General features: G+C 44.0%; 1 protein-coding gene across 2 annotated transcripts in view; it reads left to right on the top strand.

Annotated features, from left to right (window-relative positions):
* LOC128880159 (myosin-I heavy chain) overlaps positions 1-13,889 on the top strand; it is a 39,416-nt gene that overhangs the window by 6,192 nt on the left and 19,335 nt on the right. For both annotated transcript variants that reach the window (XM_054129925.1, XM_054129924.1), the window contains exons 2-3: positions 1,342-1,448; positions 10,265-10,327. In XM_054129925.1, coding sequence (XP_053985900.1) covers positions 1,342-1,448; positions 10,265-10,327 — 170 coding nt within the window. The remainder of the gene's footprint in view (positions 1-1,341; positions 1,449-10,264; positions 10,328-13,889) is intronic.

Here is a 13,889-nt window from a genome sequence, read left to right as displayed (position 1 = left end):
TTCCTTCTTTGGAGAATGTTGAAAAGAGGAAACGAGACAAACGTATCGGCAAACTTCAGATTTATTCGAAGCCCAGGGTTTCGCCCATCGCCGATGATAAAGACACAAATAATTCGTTGAATTATTTTCGTTCCTTCGTTTCGACCGGTGTTACACCGAACGCAGATGGCGTCAGAGTGCCAAAAAAGAAACGTGATTTAACCCTCTTATCGCCATCAGCTCCAATTCATCGCGAACCACGTGTTCGCGGAACGCAGGTGCCGGTGGAGCAGGGCACGTGCACCTGCGAGACGCTGCACCTGCACGTCAGCTGCCATGATTCTATTACTCCAAGGTCACGTGTCACGTGACTCCCCGCGGTCCCTTCTCGCCAACTAACGCGAAAGTCGATATCTCGTTCGCGATTCGAGATCGTTCGATCTTTGCTTTTCCGGTCTTTCGAGGGAAATGGAATTCACGCGCCGATCTCGCGCCCTACTCTGTCCTTGCTTTTGCTTTTTTTTCTCCTGTCCGCAACGGGACGAAAAAAAGTCGCGAGCGCTTAATGAACCGGCAGAAAAAGGCAAACCGCAGGAAGCGTTACATCAGAGCACACGGCGTGTTTGGGGTAGGCGCGACCCAACCGTGTGTACGATTCAACACTTGGCGTCGGTGGGTCGCTCGCGAGGATGGCACGGGTGCTAATTAAATTGAGATCGCGATCTGGAACAGACGAAATTTCCTTGAAACCTTGTAACACCGTTCTCGTCGAACACCCACGTCTGTGGAAATATTTATGCGTGTTTCGGGTGCGTTAATTTGCGATACAAGTGCGCCGGTGTTCAATTACTGTTATCTCTGCGAAGTATCGTTTGAAAAAGGAACGTCCACGTGTGAATTTTGATTGGAATTGAAGATCGTGGTTGATTGAAGTACCCAATTTCTTTTTTTTTATCGTATCTTTGTGCTGGAAAAAGAGCGAGCCTACGATCTTCGTCCTCGACGCAATATTTCGATGCCACGTTCCCCAGGTTTCCATTAACGTCTCGATTCTGCTCGAAATTGACCACTCGAGGTGACAAGAAATCGCCTCGCACGGTATTGTCTGCGCGAACAACAGGTGGCCAGAGAACTCACCAGGTTTCCATATCGCATTTCTGCCATATGGCAACGACCGTCTAACCACGAACTACCCGCGATCTAAAAAAATTGGACCGGCCAATTTACCACGGATTCCGTTAGGATTCCTTCGTTGAATATCGAGCCGTAGATTCAGCAAGTTCAGGACCAAACAGCAACGTTTAGCGCGAATTGGGAGCTTTCGGAGCAGCTACTGACCATCCATGTGCTCGTTTGTTTCAGGCTCGAGCCCCGAGTTCGGTGTCCCTGACATGACGGTGATCAGCGACATCGACGAGACGGGAATCAATCGGAATCTCCAGGTCCGATACGGAAGGGACCAGATATACGTATCCTTTGATCGAACCTAAGTATACGTTCGATTCCGCTCCAGGGATCACGAAACACGCACGTTAACCGTCGACCTCGCGAAAGACACCGAGTCGATCGGTCTAATAAGGTCGCTCGGAAACAGATGCTCGTTAGTCGACGAATATAGAAGACGTCTTCGTAAGCGTATTTTTAACGCGATCATCGATTATTCCGTGCCCAGGCTCGTTACCTTTTCACGTCGAGGAAAGATAACTCCGTTTCCGTGTAAAAACCAATCGCTTTCTCGAGGAATTTCATCTTTCCTTAAACGAAGAGACAGAAACGAAGTAAATCGTGTTTTTAGCCTAACGAAACAGCCGTCGAGTCGAGTAGGAATTTCAAAGTTCTTAGCATGTAACTCGCGGACTAACGAGCACGCTCCGGGTACATGTGAACCGCCTCGGCCAAGAGTTTCGCAAAAAACCGCGAACGGACGTCCGTTCGTTTCGTCACTCGTCGTTATTACCGTCTGGAGTTAGAGTTCAGTCTTGGGAACAACCTGCTCGAGTTTTACTCTCGTCGATTTTACAGTCGCCAGTGGCCACGAGACTTTCGAAGAAAGACGAAAGTTTCGAGGGGGGGTGGGGGTGAAATTTGGTTTGAAATTGGGAATCTTGGGCGATCGAACTTAGGGTCAAGGAGCGAGTTAAATAAATACAGTAGAATTCACGGTCCAGTTATCGGAATAAATTAACGAAAAATTAGTTCCTCGCCGTAGATGTTGCGATATACAGAAACGAGCGGGTCGCTTGCTGCACCCGAAAGGGATGAAACGAGAGAGCGAATTAAAAGTTGAGTGTAACGGAGCGAGACAGAGAATATAGGGTAGAGGGATAGAAGAAGATAGAGCGAGTCTAAGAGTAAGAGAAAAATCGTAGAAGGGGTGAGAGAAAGCTGTACGTATGAATTTTGTAGGGGTGGGGCGTTGCTCCCGGGTTGGTTCGTTGCCATGGCGACAATCCCAGTCAGCTGGTGAACCACCCCAGGGACAGATCCATTCATCTGCCAAGGCTTCCCGACCCAACGACCGACACCGACGACCCACTGTCGTTTCTTGTCGAGCTTTAATCCCCCTCCCCCTTTAACTGCGCCGCGTCTGATCCATAGATAGCCCCGATAAGACGGTGAAATGATCATTCGCCACGGGGCTGGACGAAAGTTTCGTCCGTATACAAAGTTCGGGGAATAAAAGGTGACGGGAGCCATTTTTAAATCAAAGAAAAGACCGCCGATGAAGAACGGATCCGCCTGGGGGTGGAAATATCGGCTTCGTGGTTTCTTTTGTCGAAATTCCAGCCTTAATTGGATCGGTTTCTTAATTGGATTATCCGCGAATCGGGAAGAAAATAGACAGACCTATAAATCATAGTTTACACGAGGGAGAAACTCTCCCGTTGGGTAATTTTTAATCTGTACTTCTCTACCGATTCGAATTAAATACAAGAGGGACGATACCGAACTTCCGAAGAATTTTTTTTTTTTTTTATTTTTTTTATTTAATAAGCTTAACGTCGCATCAACATCATGGGTTATTAGCGACTTGCGGAAACAGTACAGGGTTATTACATTTTGTTAAAGAACTCGATAGTCTCGCAGAATTCTACCAAGGTGTCCTGGTATTTGAAAGAACAGTTGGCTTCACTGATACTATTAATTCCAAAGAATTGTAAATGAATATAAAAAGAATCGAATCGCTTAGTCGCCGAGTTCGTGCGTCAGGAATTTCATCTCGACTCGAAACACGTGCGATTAATTCCGGAGTGCGAACAGACTCGTCCTCGAACGCGAGGATGACGCTCGGTAATGAGTTAAGCCGTCGCTTATAATTGCACGCGGAGTTTTTGCTCTCCGTTCGGTCCCTCGATCCGGAGACCGGAATTCAAACGCGCGATGCGTGTTCGCCTTGGCGATTTAGGTCGTCGTCGGTGCGCTCGTTAGTGGACACTTCCTCGTTCGTCGCGGATCCACGAAGCTCTGCGTGGGAGGACGCGTAAAGTCGCCCACGGGGAACATCGCGAACGGAAAGCGGCTTTGACAAATTTGATCGTAGTCGGTTGGAAATGCGCTGAACACGTCTGCGTAACTCGAGCGCGATCGGTTCGATAGATTTTTAGAAAATCTATCTTGAAAATCTATCTAATTAAAGTCTCCTTGAATGCACAAATTTCTCTACGATAAATGCACAAGCTCGGAGCGTATTAAATCGGAGTTACGAATACAGTCAGTCTCGTAAGTGTTCGTACCTTCGATATTTATTGAAGAAATTTGTCTAAATTAAATTGTAGGTTTACTGTTTTCGAATAAATGTTTCGTTAGAGGTACAGTAATGGACAGTTCTTCTCTGTCGTTCGAAGCTCGGCGGCAAACATCAGAAAATATACGAACTCTAGAATGTACGCACGAGTTCCGAGCTTGCACGTTTAAGGAGCCTTTGCTGTACCCGCTAGGAAAATGCGACTTTGAGAAAAACGAGTTTGAAGTTTCTCGAAGCTCGTGTCGTGCAGCTTAGTTACTCGTACGAATTTCAGAGAATCTCGTTGCTCGCTTAATCTCCACGTCGCGTATCTTCAAAGTGCAGAAAAACAAAGCTAATTTTTGTTAACTCTCTCGATGGGAATCTCCGTGTAAATTCCTCAGGGAGTGTTTCCTCGTTTCCATCAGTCTCAACATTACCAACGGAATCGTTGGGTTAACGATCTAGCCAATAAAATTGCACGCTGCACCCCACCTAAAGCGGTTTCGGGTCGATAGATCGTTGGTTGATTAAATAGCTGCACAGCGAGTCGTTCGCCTTTGCGAGCCCTTCCGATCGCGAGATAGCAGCTTCCCCGAGTTGGAAGCATCGACGACCGTGAACAAAAGTATATATCCGTTCGCGTGAATTAATATTCACCGTTGTCTTGGCGCTGATAAAGATTGGCACCGGTGACGGAAAATAATTAGACGGAAAATAATATCGATTTCTCGACACAGACCGGCTTTGAGCCGCGGCACGTGTTGCTCTCGAAGCGGGGAAACTTCTTTTTGCTCGATGATGTAATCGAGGAATCACGCGAAGGAATTTGTCTGAATTAAGTAACAGGGTTGATGGTCCCCAATGAATGCTTCATTGTAAGTATGTGCACGGATACAATTTATGTGTGTTACGTGTTTATAACGAGAATTTTATTTTAAAAAAATATTTATTTGGAAACATCGAACTTGTCATTTAACCCTTTGCACTCGAGAGGTGACTCTCGTTAGATTTCACGCAGCAAATCTACGATACCTAATGTTTCTTTAGGTTTAATTCCTTTGGAGCTCGAAGTGTCGATAAAATAAGCTAACCTTATTCTCAAATCTAGATAGCTTAGAATCAATGGCAATAGAATGCTAAGAAACATTTCGAGTTTCTGGTAGATACCAGAAAAAAAAGGCCTCGAGTGCAAAGGGTTAATTTCTTTCAGAGTTATCGAAGCGCCCCTTTTGGAATTGAAACAATCGTAACGTCTCAGAATTAGTTTTCCACTTCCTCTCAATTTTTCTATGGAGCTTGTATTGCTTCCACCACAATATATTCCACTGTTAGCGTTTGACGAATATTACTGTTCTTTCCTAGTTCAACATTCTTCAACCTACTTTAGCTTCACTTACCATTAAATTAAATTACCTGCAACCATTACCTTCTTGATTATTTTGATAGGCCCAGTATCGAGGATGTTTTGGACCGGTCGAGTTTCATTTGTTCCCACGAAGGTGAAGGGTTAGGGTGCAAGAACGAGCAACTCTGGTGTCCGCACTGTTCGTTTGGCCGGCCACCCATTATCCAGCGGTACTCGAGCTACTCAACGCTCTTTTTATCGAGGCTCGGTTCTCTTTCGGGATATCGGATTAACCCTGTCCCCGGCGACATCGATGAAACCGGAAGCTGAGGATCCCCTCCACACCCTGGTTACCCGATCGAGCGTCTATCGTCTCCTCTCTCGCCTTTTACTCCACCCGCAACGTTACCTCGTTTACCCTTCGCTTCGAACGGAGTAAGAACTGCAACTCGATGCATCGCTTCTTCGAAAAATCGATCGGCACACGCGTTGCGGTTCGGTGATGGGCAAAACCCTGGGCTTCGAATAAATCTGAAGTCTGCCGATGTGTTTGTCTCGTTTCCTTCTTTGGAAGATGTTCGATAGTTCTACTCGAGATTTCTCTCTAAATTTCGTCCCGTCCATCCCTCTTTAACGTCTCAATATCTTCGAGCACGAGTAGCGTAATTTTTTAGCCTTCCAATTCCAATTTATATCCCCGAATCTCATCGAGCAAGTGCTATCGCGAGATTGAAAGAGTTTCTTCGCGTTTCGTGTACGAGCCCGAGTTGTTTCTCCATCCTCGACTGTCCATTGTCCGTTTTTTTCTCGCTGCTCGTGCCCTCCTTCGGCATCCGACGAGGAGAGGGTAGCTCGCTCTCATTAACCTCTCGCTAGCAAAGCGCTCTTAGCCGGTTTCAATTGCTTTCGTCGAGGATGAGCTTCGCCCACCTTTTAGCGGGCGTTTCGCGGAGGAAGGGGTGAACCCGGAGGGCCGGATATGCGACGGCTTTCGAGAACTCTATCCTCTGTTTACGAAACCAGCCGACGCCGGCGAATTAGGCTAACGAAAGCGAACGACTTCTTTCCAGGTCGAATGTACGCGACACTTGCGACTTTTCTCTTTCAAAAAAATCTACAAAGTGTCTTTGCAATTTATAATTAACCATTTGCGCTCGAGGCATTTTTTTGTTGTTAGTATCTATCAGCAACACGAGATGCTTTCTTAGGATTCGCGACGATAGAATGCCAAGTTTAGATCGACTTCGAAAATTTGAGATTCGAAAATCAGGCTACCTTTGCTTCAACGACAATCATTTTATTGACATTTCGAGTTCCAAAGAAATGAAACTTAAAGGAAACCTAGCGGTGACTGAAAGTCACCTCTCGAGTGCAGAGGGTTAATTAAGTAGGACAACATATATAATTTAAAAGTGATTTTTGAACGTACAATTTCAGTGTTACTTACATCAAAATACAACTAATTATTAATCGAAATAATATACATCGAGTCGTGAATATTTTTAGACGTTTCTCTTCGAAGCAGAGTTTTTGCTTTTACAAAAATTTATTATAAAAATGGACTCGATTCGATAGAAAAATTCCTCGAGCGCAAAGGGTTAATAGGAATGCATAAAATCCCTATCCCATAATCCTATATACCTAGTTATTCATTTATGTCTACTTTCCATGAATATTTACAAATTTTTGTCCGAGAAAGGAATTGATACACAAAGAATCCTATAACCTATGTATAATCCTACGATAAGTCGCGTTTATATTTGAATCACGGGGGAAGGTAAGCGCATACCGAAATAATTCTGTGCTCATTAATAGCCCAGACTGGTTTATCAGTCTAAGAAGGGTTGAGCGCGTCGCCTCGTTTCGCGGGAGAATTCTTTTTGCGGTCAGTCTCCTTTTGGGTCACGCGGAGGATGCAGGCTCGTATTTTATTGAAAATTTCATGCTCTGTTTGCGCCGTGTCGTTTGATACCGCGAGATTCCCCCTTTTCTGGGTCAACTACCCTCTTTACGACATGTGCTGACCTCCGAACGTTTGCTGACCGTCATCAGGCTGCGGACGTGGACCCAGTTTGCCCATATAACATTACCGTGACGTTCGTACCGTGCTCGATGACCCAAGAAACATCGACTGACGATGTTTCGGCCTCTCTGGCTTTCGACATCCTTTTCGTGCTTGTAGAGATCTGTTTTTAATTGGAGTTTCGGCAGCTTTAAATTCGTTAATGGTGATCATATAGGGTCTTCCATTGAGAGGTTTAATTTTAGATTTAAAAAAATAGAACGCTATACGCTTTGGAGACGATATCAGGTGCCCGCATGTTGCGCTCCATATTTAATTGCAGGGTTTGTACTTTGAATTAGAATAATATTGTATAATAATATACAAATGTCAAAATAAAATTTAATAAATATTAAAATATTCGAATTTTGTTGAAAATAAAGAAATTCTTTTAAAAATTTCAAATGAAACCTCTCAATGGAGGGTTTTGTATGGACCCCCCGATAATTCCATAAATTTCATTAATTTTAAAAGCGCGCGATTTCCACGTGAAATTAATATAATAAACGCAAGAATTTTTACCGCTTTTGAACGAAATTCCGGGAAACTCGCGGTTACTTCGGGAACGTTTCTCGTTGGTCCGCGACAAAAGTGTGGAAAGATTAATATCGCGAGCGACAATGCAATGGCCGGAAACGCGGTTGTCCGTAAGGAGTTTTCCCCGACGGACCGCGAACCGACGGCGACGCCTATTTTCTTTTCCACGGGCAGAGACGACGAAAGACGCGTGGATCGTTGGATCTCGAGTCTCGAGATCTTTGCGCACGATCTCCTTCGAATTTATTAAGAGAGATCGAGAGCAGTTTCGTTTTTCTTTTCTCTTTGTCGCAAACTTCGGGAAAAGGATTAATCGTTCCGTGATGTTTCATAGATTTCGTAATGTTAGAAGTTCGATTCGCGGAAAGGTTTTCCCATCGAGTTACAAAGACGTTGCCGTCGACGACGCCTTTGTCGTTCCTCGTCTTTCTAGTTGGATCGATGAACCTTCGTCCCGGGTGACTCGAGTCCTGCGAGTGACAAGAGAAGAGGCTACCTTTACGGTCGCAATAAATGGAGGAAATATTTGCTGGCTAGCGGAAAGGTCGTAGACCAAAATAGACGCAACATGGCGAGGACTTTGAAAGGTTGGGTGAAAAGGTCCTCGGATGTTCGGCTGAAGGAGGAAATACGATAGTCTTTTATCGAAACATCACCGGCCTTCGTAAGAGACGCAATTTTTGTGCGTTCGAGTTTCGAACCGTGTCGAGAGCTCTCGGTTTTATGGTTGGGAAGCATTCTGGTTTTGTTTTTCACTTTTAAACGTAAATGGAAGAGAGCGTGGATACAGGCTTTGTGTTTGATTAGTTTCGCGTTAATGATACATGAATTTTGCCTTTATAATATTTCTTACTCGACTCATTTGACCAAAAAGAAAACGAAAAATTCTTTATTTACTATACAACAGGTACTCGAAGTGGGGATTAAAATATTGCACCAGCAGAAATTTCGCTTCTCTCTGATTTAGTTAATTCTTTGAAATATTCGCGAGTCGCGGGACGCCCCGAAGATTGTTGCAAAGGGTTCCCTTCACCCTGTCGCTCGAAATGTTGCAGAAGGGTACGGTTCTACAGTCAGCCCCAGAAATATTCCTACCCTCTGTACCTATTAAAGAAGTTCGTCTAAATGAAACAATAGGCTTGATGTTTTCAAATAAATGTTTGATTATAAATATACACACGGATAAACTTTACGCTTGCGTAAATATATAACGAATATTGTGCTGAAAAATGTATCCGCAAACATCGAGGTTATTATTTAATTTAGCCTATCGTTTAATTTTAAATTCTTTTAATAAGTATAGAGGGAACGAATATTTATGGGACAGACTGTAGGTGCGTGTTATCCCCTTTTTCGCCGACGGCATTCAACCCCGTGAGTCATCCCTTCGGGCTCGCAACCGGGTCTGACGTCATTTCGGCGATCCCCGTCCCTGAACGGCATCGAAACCATGTCATCGTTCGGTTATTATGCAAGGGAGAACTACGGGACTCGCAATCTTCTCCCGGGGATACTTGGAGGTCGGCTGTTGGGCTACAACCAGCGAATGCACCAACGACGAACGTCTCTCGATAATAACGCACTGACAAATAGACAGAGGGTGGAAGGAGCTTCCGGGAATAGGGTTTTGGAGAACACTCGTTGATAGGTTGCAGTAGATCGTAGATAGTAATAGCGAGCTTCTTTGCCTCTTCCCAAAGGGGATGGGCCTGTACACTTATTCTAGAAACTTCGGGAATTGCAGTGTGTGTAATAAACTGGGAATAGCATGTTTATTAAGGGGTAACGCCACTCTAGAGACTGAACAAAAGGCCTAACTTTGATCATTAATTTTGAGAGCATCGCAGAAGGAATAGGATCTTTCTTTTTACAGGGTTTATTTAACAGATATTGTAGTATTGGGGGGGGGGGGGGCCCGAAAAGTAATGTCATTTCTTTTAAATTAAATTCAAACAAATACTCTTAACAATTTTCTATTTTTAAGCGATTATGTAATCACCGTCGTTATCGATAGCCCTTTGCCATCTAGTGTGCAAAATTTTAGTGTGTAAAAAAAAAGTATTATAAACCCTGCTTTAGATTTCCCAATAATTCTCATCCAATAACCCGTTTTCGGCATTTTTCAGGCCCTTTAGATATTAACTACCCCCCCCCCCCCCCCCCCCCCCCTGTAAAAATCGATGAAAAAATATAGGGATTCATTTTTATTCGAGTACTTATCCGCTCGGACACGAGCGTCGAATACAAATGGCCGGGCAGGAGGTTCCCACCTGAACGTTTATTTCAGACAATATCGTCGCGGTGTCGTATAGTCTCTCACCGGTGTGACGTCACACGTGCATTGCAGCCCCGTCGGAGAATACGCGTCGCATTATCATTCAAGGCGGTTCACGAGGTTGGGGAATGAGAAATAATGCCGTCGGCGCGGTTCTTTTCAACGACGGTAAACACACCTTCCGCCCTTTTGCTCCTTTCTTTTCTTTTTTTTCTCTCTACTTCTCCCTTCCTATTTGTATCTCGCTCCTGGCCTGATTAATAGGCGAACGACTCCGTCGAATGCATCGATTCCCAACGACTCCGGCAATATTTCCCTTGACTCGGTATTTCACTGCAGACCTACACGGGATCCATACTGGTGGCTGTGAACCCCTACAAAGAGGTGGACTTCTACACGAACGTGAGTAAACGGAATCATTACGAGATTATCATTTAATAGGGCGTACTTGAGGTGAATGCTGTTTATAATGCCTGCGGTTTAATCGAGCAATTGTAAATCGAGCAATTGTAATTTCATCTAATTGAAATATTCCCTTATTGTATTATACATGTATTATTAAGAATAATTGGTGTAATGAAGGAAATCAGAAGCGAGACGAATGTAATGCCAGCGCGGACTGGATAGGGGGCGCGCTAGAATCGCGTGGATGAAATTTTAGAGACTACAGTTTTCGTGAAAATTCGGAAGAAATAATTGTCGCGAAGATCAACCCTTTGCACTCGAGGCCTTTTATTCTGGTATCTATCAGCAACTCGAGATGCATTCTTAGCATTTTGTTGCCACGAATGCTAAGATTGACTTCGAAAATGAGATCTCTAATTTGAAATTTGAAAATCAGGTCACCGTTGCCTCGACGACGATCGTTTTATCGATACCTCGAGTTCCAAAGAAATTAAACTTAAAGGAAACCTAGAGAGTGCTACTGAGAGTCGCCTCTCGAGTGCAAAGGGTTAATCGTCGTGAAAATGAAAAAAAGTACAACTTTTGGTTAGAAATAATGCCTACGCAACTAATGATGGTACGCAACTTTGCTGGCAGAACGAAAAACAATGACGATAGCGTGGGTCGCTGAAACGCGCAACACTTACGCACTTCCTGCGGTAAATGTAAGCCGGAAGTACCGCCGAAGAATAGTAAATATTAAGCATGGACGCCGGACTCGAGGAACACAGAAGGCCGCACGTGTCGATCCCCCTTCGAGATAAACAATAATTACCCCCCTCCTCGATCATACAATTAAAAACTTGGCCACGACTTCCATCATTAAACACTGGAAAAATGCTCGGTCCAAATCGACTTCCGTTCAAAACAACCTCACCTGCGCAATTAACAATTAAAATATTCAGTCGAACCAAACGTAACTCACGGTATCGCTAACCTTGGTTCCTCTTTTCTCGATTTCTATCGAATTTCTACATTTTCTATTGTTCCCAAAATTGTTTAAACTTCCTCTTGGAAGAATAATAGGAAAAGGAAACACGTGGCGATTTATTTAGCTGGTTTTATACGCAGCGACGTTACGACGGGACGCTTTTATCGTATTGGAATTGCTAGGCCTCGGTTTGAAAACAGGAAACGGAAACCGCGACGTGCCTTTCGCGAAGATATCGCGAAACGACGATCAACTCTCGAAGGATTTTCTGGGTCACGGTACTTCGTCGCGACGAGTTTGACAGCCGGCTTGATTTATTCCTTTTTTCCCCCGATCCAACGACGTTCTCTCCCTATCGACCGTTCGACGCGCATTTGTCGACCTGTTATGACCCCCTAATGACCCCCGCGTTCGCCTAACAGAACGTCGAAATCCAATTAAGCCACGCACGTAACAATATTATGTTGTTGCCGTTGCTGTCGTTATTGCCGGTCAATTTCCCGTCTAATTAGTAGATTTTAATACGGTTCGATCGTTGGAATTTAATCGGGTCGACGTTTTAATTTCGATTAATCGCTGTATTTCAAATTGGTCTGAATCAGGCTACAAGTTATTAGCCGTTTAAATTCATTCTGTGGTCTTTTAAAATAAATTACCATTTATCTCTAAAGAATCTGGTCGTGGATGGTTGGTACTTCAACGTAACAAAATGACGAGTAAATATTTCTACTTAAATCAGAGTCACGAATACAGTCATTTTCGTAAATGTTTTCGTACCTTCAATATCTCTTGAATAAATTTGTATAAATTGAATGATGGATTTACTGTTTTCGAATAAATTTTGTAATTAGAAGTACAGTATGTACTTGTCATTGTCATATCGTTTAATTTCGACAAATTTCTTCGATAGGAATACTTACAGAACCGACTGTATATAAATGCAAAGAATGAATTCATTTCTACACCTGCTAGTATTTCTACACCTTGTGCATTTCAATTTCAACGATGTTGTCGACACGCCCAAGCCCATCTCAAACGGCCCTCTTTTATAATTAGTATTATTCTCTAGAGCAAATGATATGCAACGGCATTTCCACGCCGTCTTCGAAGACACTCGACTCTAGGAGAGCGCAAGTGTCGCTTCGTTAGCAGCCGCAAATTGTTTCCTATCGCCGCGAGAGCTGACACGCTTCCGAGTGCCCTGTACACGTGCTCCTAGTCGATGATCGCGTGGCACTTTAGTTTTTTTTTATCCCAGCCTCCCCAAGGGTCCACCTGCTTCAAATAAACCCCGACCGTTCCCAAATTTCGCCGTAGCAACGCTTAAAACGCGCGCGTGTCGTTCCGTTTGTAACTTGGAAAAAAGAGTGTCGCGGATGTTTGACACCGGTATTTTTTTCTCCTTTTTTGTTAGTTACTTTTTTGTTCATCTCGACGGAACAAAGTGCGAAAAGTGACTCGATTTAGTCGTTAACCCCTCCATTCGAAGCCACTCGAGACCATATCTGCCGATCGAAGCACTCGAACAACGCTAACCGACGACGTTAGCTTGCGTTACGCGTCGGGGTTGGTTAGATTAGGGTGCAGCCTTCGCGAGGGACTTATTTCGGGATCGAGTAGCAACCACTTCGAACGTAAATATACCGGTCGACGACGACAGCCTGGCCGTAAAACGGTCCTCCATGGCCGCGTACTCTTGCTCCCTGCTCTCTTGCTTGACTGAAACAAAGAGGGCTGGATGGATTAATATCGAATCTAAAAAAAGAAAAAAGAACGCGTCACAATAGAACTTATTCCTGGTCAGAGTTTCGACCCTTTCGCTCCAAGCAAAGTCTACGGAAAACGTAGACCGTAAAACGTATTCAGACCGTAGAGAATTAATTACCGATTTTGTGTCAGTTTCGCTTTTGGTTGATGAATCGCATGCGGGTGTACGAGTAGCGAGGTAGGCTGCCAACTAGCGTTTTCCGAATATTAGGCCGGTAGTTCCGAACGGAAATCGAGAAAAAAGATCTCTCGGGACCCTTTGATGCAATCGCGTTGCTTTGACTTTGCAAGTGGGAATATTCTTCCGCGAGCCTGGATTCTTCAAGAAGTTAAAAGGGATCCTTAATGGCGGTAGTATTCGTAACGGTCCTGAATATTCGAGCGATAGTTTGCGCCAACGCATTCAACTAATGACCCCTACGCCTCGACACTTTTACTGGGAAACTTCCACTGTTCCTGATGAATTATTCACGGCCTTTACCAAATTGATAAATTCTCATTTCTGCACAGTAACGAGGGCGCCTGAGAACTTGGATATTTTTTAGTAAGCTTACAAGAGGAAGCTCGGGTTACCCTGGGATTTAGTTAGTCGTTTTTAATAGAATTCGAAGCAACTCGAAGCAGTTTAGAATTCAGGCCCGGTGGTTAAATGAAAAATCGAGTGGAATTCCTTTTCGTGATTTTATTCAAAAGAAAAATTCTTGGAACAGAGGAAACATATATTCCATTCGAAGAAATTCGAAGCAGTTTAGAATTCAGGCCCGGTGGTTGAATAAAAAATCGAGTGGAATTCTTTTTCGTGATTTTATTCAAAAGAAAAAT

The sequence above is a fragment of the Hylaeus volcanicus genome, chromosome 7 (genome assembly GCF_026283585.1).
Source record: "Hylaeus volcanicus isolate JK05 chromosome 7, UHH_iyHylVolc1.0_haploid, whole genome shotgun sequence".
NCBI lineage: Eukaryota > Metazoa > Arthropoda > Insecta > Hymenoptera > Colletidae > Hylaeus > Hylaeus volcanicus.
Note: the sequence above shows the minus strand (reverse complement) of the source record. Positions and strands in the feature narration are given on the sequence as shown.